Below are 22759 nucleotides of genomic sequence, written 5' to 3' on the forward strand. Positions count from 1 at the left end.
CTGGGTCCTGGTGCCCACAAGGTTTTGTTTGTGCCCTCCAAGTCTGTTTCCCCAGTCCTGTGCAAGTTCTGTAATCAAATCCCACTGGCCTCCAAAGTCAAATTCCCTGGGGGTTCTCTGTCCCTTTGCCAGTTCCCCAGGTTGGGAAATCTGTTGTGGGTCCTAGAACTTTCTTAACAGTGCGAGAATTTGCTTGGTATAATTGTTTTGCAGTTTCTGCGTCATCTGCTCTGCGGCTCTATGGTGGGGTTAATGGCGACCTCCTCCAAGAGGGTTTATGCCACACCCAGGACTGCTGCACCCAGAGCCCCTGCCCCTGCAGCAGGCAACTGCTGACCTGTACCTCCACAGGAGACACTCAAACTCTCAAAGGCAGGTCTAGTTCAGTCTCTGTGAAGTCTCCTGGTGCACACAAGGTTTTGTTTGAGTCCTCTGAGCATCTCTGGCAGGTACGGGGTTTGATTCTAAATCCGATTTTGCCCCTCCTACCATCTTGCTGGGGCTTCTCCTTTGTCCTTGGATGTGGGGTATCTTTTTTTGGTGGGATCCAACATTCTCCTGTCGATGGTTGTTCAGCAGTGAGTTGTAATTTTGGAGTTCTTGCAGAAGAACTTGTCTTGTCTAATTCAATGAACCTATGAGCCATGCTGTGTAGGGTCACCCAAGATGGACGGGTCATGGTGGATAGTTCTGACAAAAGGGTGGTCCACTGGAGAAGGCACTGGAAAACCATTTCAGTATTCTTGCCTTGAGAACCCCATGAACAGTATGAAAAGGCAAAAAGATATGACACTGAAAGCTGAACTCCACAGATTGGTGGGTGCCCAATATGCTACCAGAGAAGAGTGGAGAAATAATACCAGAAAGAATGAAGAGATGGAGCCAAAGTGTAAACAATGCCCAGCTGTGGATGTGACTGGTGATGGAAGTAAAGTCCGATGCTGTAAAGAACAATATTGCATAGGAACCTGGAATGTTAGGTCCACGAATCAAGGTAAATTGGAAGTGGTCATACAGGAGATGGGAAGGGTGAACATCAACATTTTAGGAATCATCGAACTAAAATGGACTGGAATGGATGAATTTAACTCAGATGACCATTATATCTACTACTGTGGGTAAGTATCCTTTAGAAGAAATGAAATAGCCATCATAGTCAACAAAAGAGTCCAAAATGCAGTACTTGGATGCAATCTCAAAAACGACAGAATGATCTCTGTTCATTTCCAAGGCAAACCATTCAATATCACAGTGATTCCAAGTCTATGCCCCAACCAGTAATGCTGAAGAAGCTGAGGTTGAATGGTTCTCTGAAGACCTACAAGACTTTCTAGAACTAACGCCCAAAAAAGATGTCCTTTTCATGGACATGCAAAAGTAGGAAGTCAAGAGATACCTGGAGTAACAGGCAAATTTGGCCTTGGAGTACAAAATGAAGCAGGGTAAAGGCTAACAGAGTTTTGCCAAGAGAATGCACTGGTCATAGTAAACACCCTCTTCCAACAAAACAAGAGACGACTCTACACATGGACATCACCAGATGGTCAATACTTAAATCAGATTGATTATATTCTTTGATTAGATCCCCTGGAGATGAGAAAGGATTACCCACTCCATTATTCTGTCCTGGAGAATTCCATGGACTGTAGAGTCCATGTGGTCACAAAGAGTTGGATACAACTGAGTTAATTTCACAACATATTCTTTGCAGCCAAAGATGGAGAAGGTCTATACAGTCAGCAAAAACAAGACCAGGAGCTGACTGTGGCTCAGATCATGAACTCCTTATTGCCAAATTCAGACTTAAATTGAAGAAAGTAGGGAAAACCACTAGCCCATTCAGGTATGACCTAAATCAAATCCCTTATAATTATACAGTGGAAGTGACAAATAGATTCAAAGGATTAGATCTGATAGAGTGCCTGAAGAACTATGGACAGAGGTTCTGACATTGTACAGGAGGCAGTGATCAAGACCACCCCAAAGAAAAAGAAATACAAAAAGGCAAAATGGTTGTCTGAGGAGGCCTTACAAATAGCTGAGAAAAGAAGAGAAGTTAAAGGCAGAGGAGAAAAGAAAAGATATATCCATTTGAATGCAGAGTTCCAAAGAATAACAAGGAGAGATAAGAAAGCCTTCCTTGGGGATCAATGAAAGAAATAGAGGAACATGATAGAATGGGAAAGACTAGATATCTCTTCAAGAAAATTAGTGCTATCAAGGGAATATTTCATGCAAGGATGGGCACAATAAAGGACATAAATGGTGTGGACCTAACAGAAGCAGAAGATATTAAGAAGAGGTGGCAAGAATACACAGAAGAGCAATACAAAAAATATCTTCAGGACCCAGATAACCAGGATGGTGTGATCACTCACCTAAAGCCAGGCATCCTGGCATGCGAAGTCAAGTGGGCCTTAGGAAGCATCACTACGAACAAAGCTAGTAGAGGTGATGGAATTCCAGTTGAGCTATTTCAAATCCTAAAAGATGATGCTGTGAAAGTACTGCACTCAATATGCCAGCAAATTTGGAAAACTCAACATCATCCGGTCCCATCAATCATGGCAAATCGATGGGGAAACAATGGAAACAGTGACAGACTTTATATTTTGGGGCTCCAAAATCACTGCAGATGGTGACTGCAGCCATGAAATTAAAAGACGCTTGTTCCTTGGAAGAAAATCTATGACCAACCTGGACAGCATAGTAAAAAATCAGAGACATTACTTTGCCAACAAAGGTCTATCTAGTCAAAGCTATGGTTTTTCCAGTAGTCATGTATGGATGTGATAGTTGGACTATAAAGAAAGCTGAGCAATGAAGAATTGATGCTTTTGAACTGTGGTGTTGGAGAAAACTCTTGAGAGTTCCTTGGACTGCAAGGAGATCAAACCAGTCCATCATAAAGGAGATGAGTCCTGAGTATTCACTGGAAGGACTGATGCTGAAGCTGAAACTCCAATACTTTGGCCATCTGATGCGAAGAACTGACTCATTGGAAAAGACCCTGATGCTGGGAAAGACTGAAGGCAGAAAGAGAAGGGGACAACAGAGGATGAGATGATTGGATGGCATCACCGACTCAATGGACATGAGTTTGAGCAAGCTCTGGGAGTTGGTGATGGACAGGCAGGTCTGGCGTGCTGCAGTCCAAGGAGTCACAAAGAGTTGGACACGACTGAGGAACTGAACTGAAAAGAACTTAACTGAACTGAACACAGTGTTATGGGCTGCATTTTGCCCCTCCCCCCAATTCATATATTGGAGTCTTAACTCCTAGTACCTTAGAATGTCACTGAATTTGGAAGTAGGGTCTTTAAAGAGAGAAGTTCAAATGAGGTCATTTTAGGGCCCTAATCCATTATGACTAGTGTCCTTATAAGAAGAGGAGATAGGGTGCAGATAACACGCACAGAGGGAATGCGAAGACAGAGGGAATGTGAAGACACAGGAAGAAGATAGCCATCTGAATCCAAGGAGAGAGGCCTTAGAAGAAACAACCCTACTGACACCATAATCTTGGATTCTGGCCTCTAGAATTGTGAGAAAAATAAATTTCTGCTGTTTAAACCAGCCAGCCTGTGGTACTTTGTTATGGCAGCTCTAAGACAACTAATATACATGGCAAATAATGGCAAAGTTTGGACTAGAAGCCAGGTCTGCTGAGTGTGTGTCTTCAGCCCTTTACATGGCCACCTCCAGCTGGTCCATTTGGTACTCTCTCCACCACCCACTGCTGAGGAGGACGACTACAATGCCAATAGCAGCTAACCCATATACAGTGCCTATTAGGTTCCATGCACTCCTCTAAGTACTCGATGTACAATGGCTCATGTAATTCTCCCAACAGCCCTGTGAAGTAAGTACTATCATTTCCCCATTTTTATATTTTACAGATTAGGAAACGGAAACACAAAGAGATTGAGCAACTTGCCCAAGACCATATGACAACTCAGTGCTGGCACTGGGATTCAGGCCCAAATGGTCTGCTCCAGGAACATGCCCCCTACTACTGGGCTATTCTCCAGTGCTATGTCAACACGCTAAGCCAGAGGCATTTTCAAAGATGAGAGGTAAGGATGGCATTTCAAGGCCTCACTGGGCTTGCTTTCCTTCACCCACCAGCTACGGATATACCCATCCCAATCTGAAGTAGCTCAATAGAGGCATTAAAAAAAAAAAAAAAAAGGGCGGACTTGAAAGTGAAACAACCAAACCACTTCTGCCTAAGCACTTTGCGGTAAGAGACATGGGTTAGAATCCTTTCTCCACCACTTACCAGCTGAATGATTTGGGGTTTATGGAATCAGTCTGAAACATAGTTTCTCCTTCTGGAAACATAGTAAGTGATCAATAAACAGAGCTCTTGTTAAGCGAAATGACAACGCCCAAAGGCTCTCTCCTCTGTGAAACCTTGCCCAATGTCTCATCCTGGGGTGTTCAAATTGATTGCTTGCTCCACTGGCTCTCAAGGGACGTTGCTTGCACTTCTATTTGCCACTTAATTTGTCCTACCTTGTATCATAGAAGTTGATGACACACCTATCCATCCACCCATCCACTCAGTAAAATTGTACCAAGCATTTTTCATGTACCAATGCAGTGCCAGGCACCAGGAGTTCACAGGTGGATACAATAAGGCCCTAGCCTTGAAGACCTTGGGCTTTTGGGGCAACTCAGGACTGCTGCTGCTGCTGCTAAGTTGCTTCAGTCGTGTCCGACTCTGTGCGACCCCATAGACAGCAGCCCACCAGGCTCCTCCGTCCATGGGATTTTCCAGGCAAGAGTACTGGAGTGGAGTGCCATTGCCTTCTCCAAACTCAGGACTGGATGTTCCCAATAGGTAGCAGCACTATAATAATAATAATGATAACAGTCAAGCTTTACAATTATACTGTATTACAGTATTTAACACAGGAAAACCCAGCACGTTGTTTCCTTTCTAGACATTTATTTTATGGTTTAGAACTATTATAGTAGAATAGAGGAGACATCATTCTTTCAATCTTTTTCCAGTTTAACTTCCAAAGGTTTGGTTTGGCAACAGATACATTAAGGAACAATTGCAAAGACTGTATTAAGTCCTGGGCTAGAAGAAGCCCTAGTGTTTTCTGGAGGCCGAGGCAGGAGAGCCCCATTTCCCCAGTGGACTCCCAAGGGCAGAAGCTAAGTCTTCACCTAGCTTCATATCTGTCCTTCAGGCTGGATAGAGGTTAGGTGTCAGCTACTTCAGTGCAGTTCACAAAAGGGCATGGGGAGTGCAGATGGCGGCTCTTCCCAATCCACCTGAGCGATGGAACTCATATATTTTTTTCTTTTGATGAGGAAACAGAGCCCCAGAGGTGAAAGAGACTTGCCCAAGATCACAGGAACAGAGTGGCAAATGTTTTAATAGTTAACATTTATTGGTTCCTTCTTATGTCAAACACTGGCTAAGGGGCTTTACATGCTTAATCTCATTTAACCCTTCTGACAATTCTGTGAAATAAGTACCCCCATTTTATTCATTTCACAGATGTGAAAATTGAGGTAAAGTTAAGAGATGGCTTTCATTCCAATCCCAAAGAAAGGCAATGCCAAAGAATGCTCAAACTACCGCACAATTGCACTCATCTCACACGCTAGTAAAGGAATGCTCAAAATTCTCCAAGCCAGGCTTCAGCAATATGTGAACTGTGAACTTCCTGATGTTCAAGCTGGTTTTAGAAAAGGCAGAGGAACCAGAGATCAAATTGCCAACATCTGCTGGATCATAGAAAAAGCAAGAGAGTTCCAGAAAAACATCTATCTCTGCTTTATTGACTATGCCAAAGCCTTTGACTGTGTGGATCACAATAAACTGTGGAAAATTCTGAAAGAGATGGCAATACCAGACCACCTGACCTGCCTCTTGAGAAATCTGTATGCAGGTCAGGAAGCAACAGTTAGAACTGGACATGGAACAACACACTGGTTCCAAATAGGAAAAGGAGTACGTCAAGGCTGTATATTGTCACCCTGTTTATTTAACTTCTATGCAGAGTACATCATGAGAAACGCTGGACTGGAAGAAACACAAGCTGGAATCAAGATTGCCAGGAGAAATATCAATCACCTCAGATATGCAGATGACACCACCCTTATGGCAGAAAGTGAAGAGGAACTAAAAAGCCTCTTGATGAAAGTGAAAGTGGAGAGTGAAAACGAAGATCATGGCATCCAGTCCCACCACTTCATGGGAAATAGATGGGGAAACAGTGGAAACAGTGTCAGACTTTATTTTTCTGGGCTCCAAAATCACTGCAGATGGTGACTGCAGCCATGAAATTAAAAGACGCTTACTCCTTGGAAGGAAAGTTATGACCAACCTAGATAGCATGTTCAAAAGCAGAGACATTACTTTGCCAACAAAGGTCCGTCTAGTCAAGGCTATGGTTTTTCCTGTGGTCATATATGGATGTGAGAGTTGGACTGTGAAGAAGGCTGAGCGCCGAAGAATTGATGCTTTTGAACTGTGGTGCTGGAGAAGACTCTTGAGAGTCCCTTGGACTGCAAGGAGATCCAACCAGTCCATTCTGAAGGAGATCAGCGCTGGGATTTCTTTGGAAGGAATGATGCTACAGCTGAAACTCCAGTACTTTGGCCAGCTCATGCGAAGAGTTGACTCATTGGAAAAGACTCTGATGCTGGGAGGGATTGGGGGCAGGAGGAGAAGGGGACGACGATGAGATAGCTGGATGGCATCACTGACTCGATGGACGTGAGTCTGAGTGAACTCCGGGAGTTGGTGATGGACAGGGAGGCCTGGCGTGCTGCGATTCATGGGGTCGCAAAGAGTTGGACACGACTGAGCGACTGATCTGATCTGATCTAAGAGACGGTTTCACAAGGCCATCTAGCTATTAAACAGCCAAGTCCCGATTTGCACTCTGCAGATGGTGGCTGACGTTGGAATAACCGCCAGATACTGGACCTACACCAGCGGCAGAATGAGGCATGGGGACAGGTGGACACCTACCTGGGCAAGCAGTGCGCAGCCTTGGCCAGCGGCTCTTAGCACCCTGCGTGGGCGGGGCGTGGGCGGGGCCTCCGACTCGCAGTTCTCCACTAGCCTCCCTGGCGGCGCGAGAGTCCCGCCCCCAGCCGAGAGGAGGCCATGGATTGGCTCTTTCGAGGCCGATTGACGGCGCAGCGCTCGAGCCAGGGACGCGGTGGAGGCGGAGTCACAGGAGGAAGTGGGAGTAGAAACGGCTCGAGGCGGGCTGGCCAGCGGGCCGCCGCCGCCACTTTGTCGAGTCGCTGCCGCCACTGGGGAGATGGAGGGGCCGGGACTGGGCTCGCAGGTGAGTGCGGATGGGCGCAGGCGTCTCAGGGGCCCGGCGGGTGCCCGAGGCGATGAAGAGACGGAGAGCTTGGGTGTGAGGTAGCTCCCAGAGGGGCCTCAGGGAGCGGAGGGGCAGGGTCCAGGGAGGGGGAAACCTGGAAACGCCGAGAATGATGCAGGGAATTCTCTCCGAGGCGACCGGGAAGAAAAGGCGAAGACATAGGGTGAGTGCCATACCGGCTCTCCCGCATTCACCGTAGGGCCGGGACCGCTGTGGGGCCTGGGAGGGGAGGGAAGCCGTTCCTGGGAGAGGTGTCAGCTGACACACCTGAGTTGGACCAGCCCTTCGTGACCTTGGCCTGAAGTCGGTGAGGTTCTATTCATTTCTTTTCCGGCCGAGGCGCCTGGGAACCTGCCTTCGCCCCACCCAGCCCCATTCTAGCTCCCTGTTGCCATATCCTTGCTTACTCCTTGAAAGATCTGAGGCTGTTTGTTTAGGCCAGAGAAAGCGGGGTGGAGGGTGCGCGATGGCTATCTGCAAAATCCCAAAGGACTCTGTGGGGCGGAGGTCGTGCTGGAAGCCAGATGTAGTTTCAGAAAACAGAAGGGGCCAATGGCGAGTGACAGGAGGTACATGTTAGCTCCAGGAGAACTAGATTTTTGTCCTTTTTGTTTATGGTCCTGACTGGCATATTATAGCTGTTTACTTAGTATTTGTTGAATATATGAAAAATACTCAGGTTCAGCCAGGGTCTAGTGAGTTCTTAGCATATATATGCCAAATGCTTTTGTGTGCATTATTTAGTTACAGAGTTGAAGCATCCTTAAGAAGGTAATAGAATCCCCATTTACAGATGAGAAAACTGAAGCTGTCTCCAGCTGGAGTGAGTTGGGTAGTAGATTTTTTTCTGTCCCTAAGTGGGATTCAGGCAGTTTGAGATTGATTGGCTTAGCTGGCCTCTCTAAGAAACGTCTTTGCCATCTTGAGAATGTTCCTCATTTTCCCCTTTTCCCTCCATTCTTTCAGCAAGCTGATGTAAGATTACGTGAGGAACAAAACAGGAGGGAAGTTGTCAAATGTTCTTGCGTTTTGATAGAATAAAAAAGGTTTGCAAGCACACCAGATATTACAAAAGAGTGTGGAACCTTCACGTGGAAACTGTCTCCTTTGTTTGTTTTCTTCCCCCTTAGAGTTTCAAGGAAAAGTTAGTAGGAATAATTATCATATCTTAATTACTACCACTCATTTACAGAAGCCTTTAAGTGCTTAAACTTCATTACCTGGTGCTTCAGGAAAGAGTGCCCTGCTTGAATTCCCTGCCACATGGAGGGAGAGCATGATTCAGAGTTTGGGATTAAATGGGACAAGGTAGAAATCGTTGTTGTTGTTAATAATAATTGCTATTAACTTTTTCAATAATAATGTAAAGATCTTACCTATATATGATGCTCTGCAGCTTGCAAAATACTTCTGTATTCTTAACCCTCACTGTGACTCTGAGGTGGGGAGGGATTGTTGCTACAGTTTTAAAGATTAGAATTGAGGCTCAAAAAGTTGGGAGTTATGGAATTTCCCTGGAGGTCCAGTGGTTAGGACTCAGTGCTTTCACTGCCATGGCTCAGGTTCATTCCCTGGTTGGGGAACTGAGGATCCTGCAAGCTTTGTGGTGAGGCGCGCCCCCCCACCCCCCAAAAAAAGAGGAGTCATTTGTTAAAAGTCAAATAGCTGTTAAGTGACAGCCAAGACCTCATTCGTTCTACCAGGGGTTAACCATTGTTACAGGTGCTGGAGATTAATTGGTGAACAAAACAGACAAGAACATTCCTGCTCTGGTTGAATTTGGTTCCTCTGATTCCAGCTGAAAGGTTTTTATTAGAATTTGCCTTTATTCTCTGGCCCCCAGTTTCCTCTGTGACCTCATTTTTTATTAATACTGCTTTCTTGCTCAATCAACCAAAGCCACACTGGCCCCAAGGCCTTTGTACTTACTATTTGCTCTATCTGGAAAACTCTTTTCTCATGTATTCACATGGCTTACTCCCTCCACTTTTGTAAGGTCTGGACACAAATGTCATGGCAATGTTGGCAGGCCCTCCCCATCATAACCACTATCTGCAACATTCCCTAACCCCCTTCCTTCCTTTATGTTTCTTCTCGGCATTTAATGTCATTAATATACTTTGTAAATAATTGCCCAGTGAATAAACTTGGATACTTAACTCTGTTAATACAGAGTACTTGTTAATGCCATGAGAAATTTTAATGGTTATCTGTCCAATCTCTTTTTCTGTCTTTGTTTTATTTGATAATCGTCAGGATTTTGAGCCTCATGAGAGTTTAAATACGGTTTTCTAGATCTTGGTTTTCTCTCTAGTTAATTAACTTTAATGGTACTTATATACTATTTAGAAAAAGTAATTGGATTCAAGATATCTGTATGTGAGAAATACCTCTTATATCTTAACTGTGTTCCAATCATCTACTACTGCTGCTAAGTCACATCAGTCATGTCCGACTCTGTGACCCCATAGACGGCAGCCCACCAGGCTCACCCATCCCTGGGATTCTCCAGGCAAGAACACTGGAGTGGGTTGCCATTTCCTTCTCTAATGCGTGAAAGTGAAGTCGCTCAGTCGTGTCCGACTCTTAGCGATCCCATGGACTGCAGCCTACTAGGCTCCTCCGTCCATGGGAGTTTCCAGGCAAGAGTACTGGAGTGGGTCGCCAGTGCCTTCTCCGAATCATCTACTACTGTGTAACAAATCATCCCAAATCATAGCAGTCAGGATTTTGGCCAGGGCAAAGCAGGGATGCTTTGTTTCTGTTCCATCATGTCCAGAGCCTCTGCTGGAAAGACTTGTCCCCTGGGATGACTCAGGCTGGTATCATTTGGTGGTACCCTCAGTCACATGTCATGATGATTTTGAGCAAGGACACTTGTCCGTGCCCTGGGCCTCTGGACAGCATGGCGGCTGGGCTCCAAGAGTGAACATTTCAAGAGACAGAAATAGGAAGCTGCCAGTTTCTGAGGCCTGAGCCTGCTGAGTATCACTGACCGAGTGTCACTCCTGTGGTATTTTATTACTGAAGTAGTCAGAGAGCTCAGATTTGAGAGGGAGAAACATAGATTCTTTCCTCTTGATGGAGAAGTATCAAAGAACTTGGGGACTTTGTTATAATAATCACCACAGATGTATTCATAGCTGTCTTATAGAATTTTATATCTTGTTCTGCTTTTTCTGCTCCTTGTGGAGGAGGGTATTCAGCTAGCTACAAGCCTTTTTTTTTTTGGTATCCTTGCCCCTCCTTTTGGAGAAGGCAATGGCAACCCACTCCAGTACTCTTGCCTGGAAAATCTCATGAACGGAGGAGCCTGGTAGGCTGCAGTCCATGGGGTTGCGAAGAGTCAGACACGACTGAGCAACTTTACTTTCACTTTTCACTTTCATGCATTGGAGAAGGAAATGGCAACCCATTCCAGTGTTCTTGCCTGGAGAATCCCAGGGACGGGGGAGCCTGGTGGGCTGCCATCTATGGGGCTGCACAGAGTCAGACACGACTGAAGTGACTTAGCAGTAGCAGCAGCCCCTCCTTTTCTTTTTCTGATTTTGGACTGTGTCTTTTGTGTTCAGGGCCGTATCAAGGTGTTTCTCGAACAGTGACTGACACATTGAGTAGGCATTCAAGAAACACCTGGTGAATGAACGAATGGATTGTAGCAAGAATTTTGTCTTATTCATTCTTTATCCCTAAGTACCTAATACCCTGATTGGTATATAGTAGGTGTTCTTTCGGAGAAGGCGATGGCACCCCACTTCAGTACTCTTGCCTGGAGAATCCCATGGACGGAGGAGCCTGGTGGGCTGCAGTCCATGGGGTTGCGAAGAGTTGGACATGACTGAGCGACTTCACTTTCACTTTTCACTTTCATGCATTGGAGAAGGAAATGGCAACCCACTCCAGTGTTCTTGCCTGGAGAATCCCAGGAATGGGGGAGCCTAGTGGGCTGCCGTCTATGGGGTTGCACAGAATCGGACACGACTGAAGCGACGCAGCAGCAGCAGCAGCAGCAGCAGCAGGTGTTCTTTACATTTCCCTGAGTGAATGATTAATGAAAACTCTTATGACTTTGCTGGTGTCTATTGCTCAGTCTATTCTGTTACCTTAATATTGTAGGTAGCCATATTATCAGTTAGGCTTCCACTGCCACGAAGGGTGTTTGTTTATGCAGTGATGCCTTTACCAGGACACATGTCAAGAGCTCTTCTTAGAACCGTAAACATGGATTTGGAAGTAACTTTATACCTACATTGATCTCCTTTCATTTTACAAATGTAGAAACTGAAGCCCAAAATCAGGTAGATGATTAGCTACCATCATACAGCCAACCTGAAATCTGAGACTTGGACCTTGTTCTCAAGAAGATTTTTCCTTTCAACATGGTAAAAAGGAAACAACTAGAGAAAACTTAAAAAAACATTTTGTAAGCTAACCAGTAAGTAATTTCTAAGAAGGATGTAGGATCTTGACAAACTTTGCTTTAACCTTTGCGTGGGACTCCATGGTTGTTTTCTGTAAACATTTTATGTGACTGTCCCTGAAGTTAACCTCCCCCCAAAGCAGGTCATTTCCTTTCTCACCTGTAGCTCTTACCGCAGAATTTTGAGAGGGAGTGATATCTAGAGCAAAGAACATAGCTTACAGCTGTGTCCTCTAAGCTTTTTTGATCATGCAGTCCTGTCAGTAAAGCAGTTTTGGGCTTGCACCCCTAGAGTAAACCACCCTGCAATGTGAAAAACAGGAATTAAAGTTTTCATTGTTGTAAAATGACCTGTGTTGTGAGGTTAAGGGAATGATGAGAGGCCCATGCACTGCATGCTGGCTGGCAGCTCAGGCCTCCAGCTGCACAGTCCAGATCATCCACATGTTACTGACCACAGTCTGCTGTCCCTTGTTGGCCCCTGACCAATTAACTTATGTATTAACAGGGACGATCCTGGGGCATGTGGTGAACTGGGATGTGAAAAGTTCAGCTCCCTCTGTTTGATGTACCTGGGGCCTGGGAGAAGGAGCCAGTCTCAAAATCCATATTGTTGTGTTATTACTGATTTGACAGTATGTTTCTAAATTGTACTCATAAGTGAATAGCTCAGTATATACTCATGGTAAGGTTTTGAATTAAAAATAACTAAATATAAGTCTGCTTCAGATCAGCCTTTATCATAATTTGAAAATTTTTTTGGAGGGAGGCTGGCCTTTTGTCAGATCAGATTAGACCATCTCTGTTTCACTTCTTGTGGCCAGTGAAGAGCACCTGTTAGGACAAGTGGCAGCTCGGCCATTTTCTTGTTTGCTCGTACTTGTATCAGTACTACTGTTATTATTTCAGTTCATCGTTTCTTTGGAGTAATCAGTGTAAGCCACTTGCTTATTTTGGGAAGGATAGTTTTAAAATTAGTAGTTAAAATTAGGTAATATACCTTGAGAATTACTTAGCCTGATGAATACCGCAGCATGGTGAAGGTCCCATTGTAACCCCTCTGGGTGTGGACTTTTATGCTGCCCCCGAGTTACCTTGGGAGAAGGCAATGGCAACCCACTCCAGTACTCTTGCCTGGAAAATCCCATGGATGGAGGAGCCTGGTAGGCTGCAGGCCAGGAGGGGCTAAGAGTCAGACATGACTGAGTGACTTCACTTTCACTTTTCACTTTCATGCATTGGAGAAGGAAATGGCAACCCACTCCAGTGTTCTTGCCTGGAGAATCCCAGGGACGGGGGAGCCTGGTGGGCTGCCATCTATGGGGTCATACAGGGTCGAACACGACTGAAGTAACTTAGCAAGTTACCTTGTAAACAGACTGTGAGGAGTGACCTGCTTGATATACAGATCGCATGAGTCTTCCAGGACTAAAAACTCATAAAGATTAAAGAAGACAAATTTATAAACTTTTGTGGCTTTCCCTCCCCCCTTTCTAAAAAATACAGAAGTTATTATAATAGCAGCTTCAACATTTTCTTCTGTTACTGAATGGGTTACTGAGTGCTTGGCCTTGGGTGCGCTTACCTCACTTTGGAGACCGTTGGCTTTGAAACCAGGCTTTGAGTTTATGTAATCATCTTTAGCTTTTACTCTGATTTGCATTTAGGCAAAAATGACATGAACACAAAGGAACCTCCTGTTGTTTACTCTTGGTCACCAATTTTTGCCGTTCCATCACATACTGCTTCAGTTATCACTTGAAGTATCTCTTTGTTTCTGACTTAGCTGCCCCATTAGACTTAAGCTCCTAAAGGATATACACTGATGTCTTAAGTTCCTAGCATAATGCCTTGCAAGTCATAAAAACACAGTAATTAATTGCTGAATAAACTTCATAATAAATAAATGCTCTTTATATTGAAATGTGTAATCCTCCTCAACTTTCTGCATGAAAAATGAAACTGATGTCCTTAAAGCCCTGAGGCATAATGAGAAGTAATACATTTTTATCTATATAATATACATTTATTTGTGATGAAAAATCTGTATATAAAGAAAGGCTTAATCTTAATGTATAAATGGAAAAAAGATACATAATCCACTAGAAGAACAGACTATGAAAAGGCAACCCACAAAAGAGAAAATATGAGACAATAAACAATAAACAATTAGGGGCGTGAGAAATGCAGAGCAAGATGCCATGGGTTTTAGCCATCAGATTGGAAAGATTGTAAAAAGATTGATAATAATCAGTTATGGGGAGGTTTTTGGGGAAAAGAACACTTATACTTGCTGCTGGGAATGTGAATTAGGGAAGATAATTGGTCAGTATCTGTTTATGTTTAAAATACATATATAGTTTTTTGACCCAGCAGTCCTGTGTTGGTGAATCAATGTTAGAGAATGTATACGATGTTAATTATAGGGTTGTTTAGAGAGTGAATGCTGAAATCAGCTTGCATGTCTAATGTCTAATTATGCTAGATCTTTACAATGGAATAAGATTCAACTATTGTTTACTGAGTCCAGAGCTGTACATGATACATTGTTAGGTGAGACAGGCAAGTTGATGAATAATTATATAATCAAATCCCATGTTTGAAGATGTTTTGTTAAATATAAGAAAATCATAAAAACCTGTATATGCTCTATGATGTTATATATATTAAAGTATATACAGATAATGAGGAAAGATATATACCAAACTGTTAATAATAGTATCTCTACAATCTACAAGATTGGGAGGGAAAGAATCCAGAATATCGGCTAAAATGTTCATGTCTGTATTGCTGGAGCTTTAAAATGAGTGTGAATTACTTTATGATTTAAAAATATAAGTTTTATATAAAAAGCAGACTGATTTCTCTGTCATCTACATCTGCTGTTTATTGAGACTGTAGAAATTCTGAGTAGAGTTTAACTCTTGCCTTGGTCCTTTGTCTTCTCTCAGTTGGAGGTAGTTACATGTGATATGGTGAAGACAATCCTGGTGTCCTTTTGATGTTTTAATCTCACTACGTATATGTTTATTTTTATCTGTGTGAGTGTGTGCATGTAAAATAAGAGTTTTATGCAGTGAGGTTGAATTTACCAGAGAAGTCACAATTTGTGTATTCAAAAAAACATTTGTGATTCTAGCTCTGGCTAAGAAGGAGCAAAGAACACTCCACCCTGTCTGTCCCCTTGAATGGACTGGATAGAATAGAATGCTCTTTAAGGATTCTCGAAAGAAAATTGTAGCAGGCAGAGCAGGGGGAAAGACTGGAATTCGAAAAACCACTGAACCAGGAGCTAATTTACCTTTTTCCCATCTGAGTCCCCTCCTCTCCATCCCCCACCCTGGGACTTGAACCCTGGCAGTGAGCATCCCTGCAGACAGGAGTGCTCCTGGAGAAGCCCTCTAGTTCAGGTTCAAGGAACAGGAAAGTGGCCTCCTGGCAGTGCAAGCACCTGAAACCCTGAAGGAGGAGAACTTCCTCTCTGAGCAGAGGAGTTGCGGTCCCAAGGCAGTGGTTGTTAGAAGTGACAGCAGAAGCATGATCCGTGAAAGAAAAAAAAAAATCGCTACATTACACTTTATTAAATTGAAAATATTTGCTGTATGAAAGAGACTTAAGAAATTGGAAGGTAAGCTACAGGTGGGGAAAATATATTTACAAATCACATATCTGACAAAGGACTTAGTTATGTCTAGCATGTGTAGTATGGAGAAGGCAATGGCACCCCAGTCCAGTACTCTTGCCTGGAAAATCCTGTGGCTGGAGGAGCCTGGTAGGCTGCAGTCCATGGGGTCACACAGAATCGGACACGACTGAGCGACTTCCTTTTCACTTTTCACTTTCATGCACTGGAGAAGGAAATGACAACCCACTCCAGTGTTCTTGCCTGGAGAATCCCAGGGACGGGGAAGCTGGGTAGGCTGCCGTCTATGGGGTCGCACAGAGTTGGACACGACTGAAGTGACTTAGCAGCAGCAGCAGCAGCAGCAGCAGCATGTGTAGTATAAGGAACTCTCAAAACTTAGCAGTGAGAAAGTAGCCCAATTAAAAAATGAGTAAAAAGACAGTTCACCCAAGAAGATACACAGATAGCGAATAGCACATGAAATGACACGCAGCCCCTATTAGCCATCAGGGATATGCATCTATTACACTGACGAGAGAGAGTCAGTGCCAGAGGATGCAGAGCAAGTAGAACTCTCATAATTTGCTAATGGCAATGCAAAGTGGTCCAGCCACTCCGGAAAATGATTTGGCAACTCCTTATAAATTTAACATCTACTTACCAGATGGTCAAGCAAATTTCACTGTTAGAGAAGCAAAACATATGTTCACACAAAATGTATGTTTATAGCAGCTCCATTTATAATTGCCAGAAGCTGGAAACAACCCAGGTGGGTTGTTTAAATGGATAAACTGTGATACATTCATGTAGTGGAATACTATATAGCAGGAAAGGAACTATTACTAACATACAGTAACTTTGATGAGTCTCAGCATTATGCTGAGTGCCAGAAGCCAGTCTTAGAAGATTATATTCTGCATTATTCCATTGTTTGACAGTCTGGGAAAGAAAAAAATAAATAATGAAGAACATATCCGTGGTTGCCAGGAGCTGAGGTAGTTGAGCTAGAGATGTGGCTTCAAAGGAATATTCCAAGGGAGTCTTTTGAGGTGTTGGAACTGTTCTGGATCCTGATTTTGGTAGTGGTTACAAGACTCCACATGTGTTAAAATCCACAGAACTGTACACCAAAAGGTCAATTTAACTGTAAGATAACTTAGAACAAAAGTACTGATCCCTTATGAGTAACCCTTTGAGGGATTATGAACTTCTTTCAGTAAACCTATCATTTCTTTAATCTTTTTTGGAACTCCTGGAGAATTGATGTAAGCACATTTCAGTATCTTCAATTTTCTATTCTTGATGTGTATTCATCCTTTCAGAGTTGTTTTTAAACAATGAGAAGTTGTTCAGAGACAGGTCTGGTGAATAAGGTGGATAAAGGTCTGGTAACAACTTTATGGTATCTTTACCATAGATGGGATTAGAAAATAACAAGCCAGTTTGGATTTCTAGGAATGATTTGCTAGATATTTGATGTGAACCTCTCCCTTAAATGCAACTAAACATGCTGGATACAGTAGAAAATCTTTTTAAGTATTTTATATTGTATACTACTGCTGCTGCTGCTGCTGCTAAGTCACTTCAGTCGTGTCCGACTCTGTGCAGCCCCATAGACGGCAGCCCACCAGGCTCCCCTGTCCCTGGGATTCTCCAGACAAGAACGCTGGAGTGGGCTGCCATTTCCTTCTCCAATGCATGAAAGTGGAAAGTGAAAGTGAAGTCGCTCAGTTTTGTCCGACTCCTATTGTAAATTTTAAAAAAGATCCCTTTGGGTTTTCTGTGTATATGATCATGTTGTCTGCAAATACAGGTGAATTTGCTTCTTTTCTAATCTGTATGCATTTTTTCTTTCCTTTACTCTTATTCTGTCCAGGACTTCATTACATTGTTGATTACAAGTGGTGATAGTGGGCATTCTTGTTTTGTCTCAGTCTTTACAGTTAAAGCATTCAGTCTTTTACTGTTAAGTGTGTGGTAGCTATAGATTTTTAAAAAATAATTTATTTATTTTTGGCTGTTCTAGGTCTTTGTTGCTGTGTGTGGGCTTTTCTCTAGTTGTGGAGGGCAGGGAACGACTCTGTTGCAGCGCATGGGCTTCTTGTTACGGTGACTTCTCTTGTGCTTAGGCTTCAGTAGTTGGGGTGCATGGGCTCAGGAGTTGTGGTTCCTGGACTCTAGAGCACAGGTTCAATAGCTGTAGTGCATGGGCTTAGCTGCTGGCAGCATGTGGGATCTTCCCAGACCAGGGATCATACCCGTGTCTCCTGCATTGACATGTGGATTCTTTACCATTGAGCTACCAGGGAAGCCCTGTAGATTTCTTATAAATGCTCTTTATCAGGTTGAGGAAGTCCCCTTCTTTCCCTAGTGTCCAAAGAGTGTCGTGCATGGATGTTGAATTCTGTCAAATGCTTTTGTTCTGCTGAATTGAGTATATTTATTTTGTGAAGACGATGGATTGTACTGATTCCTTTTGAAATGTTTAAGCTTGGTTGTAATGTATCTTATCCTTTTTATATTTGAATCACTGAATACAATTTTGCTGACGTTTCATTAGGATCTTTACATGTGTGTTCATGAAGGGTATTAAGTCTGTAGTTTTTGTTACTGTGAATGGCTGTTGGTTTATTTTTGGGATCATGCTGCCTCCTAAAATGAGCTAGGAAGCAATTCCTCTGTATTCTGAAGGAGTTGGTATCATTTCTTCCCTGAATGTTTTCATAGTGTTTGCCGGTTAAAAGTTATGTGGGCCTGGAGTTGTTTTGCTTTTGTTTAATGGGAAGTTTTTGTTTGTTTAATGTTTTTATTTATTTACTTGACCGCGCCAGGTCTTCACTGTGGGGTGTGAACTCCGGTGTGGGATGTGGGGTCTAGTTCCGTGACCAGGGATCAGACCTGGGCCCCCTGCATTGGGAGCACAGAGTCTTAGCCACTGGACTATAAGGAAGTCCCTATTGGGAAGTTTTAAAATGATGAACTCAATTTCCTTAATAGATAGAGTGCTACTCATTTCTTTTTAATTCCATTTTGATAACTTGTGTGTTCCCAGAAAATTTTTTGCATTTCATCTAGGTCATTGAATTTAATGGCATAAACATGATCACAGAAGTCCCTTATTATCCTTTTAGTGTTTCCAGAATCTTGTAATAGTGTCCTCTTTTTTAAACCTGCTGTATGTCATTGACATCTTTATTTTTGATCAGTCTGGAGGTTTATCAATTTTATTGATTTATTATTTCCAGCTGGTTCTTACCAGCTTTTTTTTTTTTTCTTTCTTACCAGCTTTTTAAAGAAAAACTTTACACTCTGTTTTTGTTTTTTGTTTTTAGTAATTTTTATTTATTTTGGTTGCCCTGAGTCTTCATTGCTTTGGTGGGCTTCTGAATTTCAGCAATCAGGGGCTACTCTTCGTTGCGATGCGTGGGCTTCTCATTGCAGTGGCCCCTCTTGTTGTGGAACGCAGGCTCTAGGCACGGGGGCTTTGGTAGTTGTGGCTCGTGGGCTCTAGAGCGTGGGCTCAGTAGTTGTGTCACACGGGCCCAGCTGCTCTATGGCCCATGTAATCTCGCGACCAGGGATGGAACCACGGGCAGATTTCCATCTGCTGCACTACCAGGGAAGGCCCAAGAACAGCTGTTGGTTTCAGTGATTCTGCATTTTTTTTCTTTTTTATATTTCATGGATTTCCCTATCTTCATTGTTTCATTCATTCTATTTTGGGTTTATTTTCCTTCTCTAGGTTCTTAAGGCAAAAGCTTAGGTCATTTATTTTAGTTCCTTCTTTTTTCCCATTTAGTCACTCAGTCGTGTCCAACTCTTTGCAACCCCATGGACTGTAGCACGCCAGGCCTCCCTGTCCATCACCAACTCCCGGAGTTTACTCGAACTCTTGTCCATAGAGTTGGTGATGCCATCCAACCATCTCATTCTCTGTCGTCCCCTTATCCTCCCGCCTTCAATTTTTCCCAGCATCAGGGTCTTTTCCAATGAGTCAGTCCTTCGCTCAGGTGGCCAGAGTATTGAAGTTTCAGCTTCAGCATCAGTCCTTCCAATAAATATTCAGGACTGATTTCCTTTAGGATGGACTGGTTTGATCTCTTTGCCATCCAAAGGACTCTCAAGAGTCTTTTTCCCGTTATAAGCATTTAAAGCTAAAAATTCACTGTATTTACAACTGTGTTGTTTAGTTTCCAAATATTTGAGAATATTCTACATATCCTTTTGTTATTGATTTTTAATCTAATTCCAGCTGTGGCCAGATAACATACTCTGTATGAATTCAACCCATATAAGTTTGTTGAGACTTGTTTTATGGCCCAGTATATTATCTTTCTTGATGAATATTCCATGTGTACTTGGAATACATATCTATTCTGTTGTTGGGTGGGATTTTATGAAAATGTCAGTTAGATCCAATTGGTGGATAGTGTTAAGTCTTCTTGGTGGCGCAGTGGTAAAGAATTTGCCTGCCAGTGCAGAAGACAGGGTAGACGCGAGTTTGGATGGGGAAGATCCTCTGGAGAAGGAAATGGCAACCCACTCCAGTATTCTTACCTGGAGAATCCCGTGGACAGAGGAGCCTGGCGGGCTACAGTCCATGGGGTCGCAAAGAGTCGGACACGACTGAGCGATTGAGCATGCACACATGCATCTGTTTCTGATTTCTCTCTTTTTCTAGTAGGTGAAAGAAGTATTAAAATACTCAACTATAATAATGAATCTTCCTGTTTTTCTTTTTTGCTGTATGGATTTTGAAGTTCCTTTTGGGTACACGTGTATTTAAGGTTGTTGTATCTTCTTATAAATTGCCTTCTTTAATATTTTGAGATGTCCCTCCTTATCTCTGGTAATATTTCTTGTGTTGATGTCTACTTTGTCTTATATTAATATAACCTTTGAATTCCTTATGCTTATTTTTATTTCATGGTATATCTCTTTCTATTCTTTACTTTTAACCTATGTATATTTTTATATTTAATGTGAGTTTCCTGTAGATAACATGCAGTTTTCTTGGTGTTTGCTTTTTTAAAAACCCAGTCTAACAAACTGTGTTTCATTTGGTTTTCTTTAGACCATTAGTATTTAATGTGATTACAAATATAGTTTGGTATAAAGGTATTACCTTATATGTTTTATTCCTTTTCTGTTCTTTGTTCATTTTCCCTCTACTTTTCCTGTAGTTTGAAAAATACTGAGTATGTTTTAAGTATTTTATTTTATTTCTGCTATTGGCTTATTGCAAGACTTTATTTATTTAGAAGTTGCTCTTGGGTTTACTTATCACTGTTTATCTGCAAATACTCTTTTAAGAATCTCCTGTAACAATATACTTCAGTTTTTTGTCATCAAGAAATTAAAAAACGTGACAAAGTCTGTTATGTTGACCCACATAATTATAATATTAACCATGTAGTTCTGTCACTCTGTTTCTTTGTATGGATTCAGATTTCTATCTGGTATTATTTTCCTTTAGCCTGAAGAACATCCTTTATTATTTCTTGTAAGATAGTGTCTGTTCGCAGTTTTCTTAGCTTTGATTTGTTTGAAAAAAAGTGTTTCTTTCATTCCTATTTTTCAAGAATATTTTTGTTAGTGTTTGCAGGTTAAGTTTTTTCTTTTAGATTTTTAAAGCTGTCTTGCTTTTGTCTTCTGGCTGGTACTTACTGATAAGAAGTCTGAGTTCATTCTTATCTTTGTTTTTTTGAACATAATGTGTCTTTTTCCTTGGACCGCTATCTTTATCATTGGTTTCGAGTAGTTTGACTTTTATATCTTGGTGTAATATGAGCTTGGTGCCGCTTGGGTTTGTTGAGCTTGTAGGAGCTGTGGGTTTATAATTTTCACCAAATTTGGAAGATTTTTGGCTATTTTTTAGTCAAATTATTTAAAAGTATTTCCTCTTCCTCTTCTGGGATTTCATTTATACATTGGGATGTAGCCTTAGGGTGTATTTGCCATGACTTCCTGAAGCAGACGTGACCTTCCTGCTGTCAAGAGCCATGACCCTCGACCTATTACAAGTAACAGAATACTTTGGTGTCTTTTGCAGATGGCCTTTGTTTTATGACAGAAATATTTGGTTGGTGTAAATGTTATTGTGGTTTCAGACCATGAATGTTATATCGTTATAACTAGGTTCAAGCATCTTTATTAATAGGAACTATTACAATCAGCACGTTTTTGCCAACGAGAATAAGTGTATGTATGCCTGTAGTGTAAAAATCTGTGCTTTGCAATTCAACAAACTCTTGAAAAGCATTTTCTGTCTCTTGCTGGCTTTGGAAGGATTTTCCCTGCAAAAAGTTGTTGAGATGCTTGAAGAAGTGATAGTCATTTGGAGAAAGGTCAGGTGACAATGAGGCCTTCCCTGGTGGCTCAGATGGTAAAGAACCTGCCTGCAATGCAGGAGACCCGGGTTCCATCCGTGGTTCGGGAAGATCCCCTGGAGAAGAGAGTGGCTACCCACTCTAGTATCTTGCCTAGAGAATTCCATGGACAGAGGAACCTGGTGGGCTAGAGTCCATGGAGTTGCAAAGAGTCAGACACAACTGAGCAACTGACACTTTCACTTCAGGTGAATATGGTGGATGAGGCAAAACTTTTAGCCCACTTTGTTCAACTTTTGAAGTGTTGGTTGTGTGACGTGTGGTCGGGCATTGTCACGGAGAAGAATTGGGCCCTTCGTGTCGACCAGTGCCAGCTGCAGGGATTGCAGCTTTCTGTTCATCTCATCAATTTGCTGAGCATACTTCTCCGATGTAATGGTTTCACTGGGATTCAGAAAGCTGTAGTGGATCAGACTGGCAGCAGACCACCAGACTGACCATGACCTTTTATTTTGGTGCAAGTTTGGCTTTGGGAAGTGCTTTGGAGCTTTTTTTCAGTCCAACCACTGAGCTGATTGTCACCCGGGGTTGTATGGAATCCACTTTTTGTTGCACATCACAATCACAATCAACAAATGGTTTGTTGTTGTTGTGTAGAATACGAGAAGATGACACCTCAAAACGATATTTTTGGTTTGCAGTTAGCTCATGAAGCACCCACTTACTGAGCTTTTTCAGCTTTCCAGTTTGCTTCAAATGCTGAATGACCATAGAGTGGTTGATGTTGGGTTCTTTGGCACCTTCAGTAGCTGTAAGAGGATCAGCTTGATGATGGCTCTCTGCTGGTCGTTGTCAACTTCTGACGGCTGCCACTGCGCTCTTCATCTTCGAGGCTCTCGTCTCCTTTGCAAAACTTCTTGAAGCACCACTGCACATACTGTTCATTAGCAATTTCTGAGCCAAGTGTGCTGTTGATGTTGCGAGTTGTCTCTGCTGCCTTGTGATCCATTTTGAACTT

The 22759-nt window shown here is 42.6% G+C and overlaps 1 protein-coding gene across 2 annotated transcripts in view; it reads left to right on the forward strand.

Annotated features, from left to right (window-relative positions):
* The first annotated feature begins 7173 nt into the window (after nucleotides 1-7173).
* The window catches only part of ZDHHC13 (zinc finger DHHC-type palmitoyltransferase 13), a 52700-nt gene continuing 37114 nt past the window's right edge, over nucleotides 7174-22759 (forward strand). For both annotated transcript variants that reach the window (XM_055581331.1, XM_055581332.1), the window contains exon 1: nucleotides 7174-7325. In XM_055581331.1, coding sequence (XP_055437306.1) covers nucleotides 7299-7325 — 27 coding nt within the window. In that variant the 5' untranslated portion in view covers nucleotides 7174-7298. The remainder of the gene's footprint in view (nucleotides 7326-22759) is intronic.

Source organism: Bubalus kerabau, chromosome 5, assembly GCF_029407905.1.
Source record: "Bubalus kerabau isolate K-KA32 ecotype Philippines breed swamp buffalo chromosome 5, PCC_UOA_SB_1v2, whole genome shotgun sequence".
Classification (NCBI taxonomy): domain Eukaryota; kingdom Metazoa; phylum Chordata; class Mammalia; order Artiodactyla; family Bovidae; genus Bubalus; species Bubalus kerabau.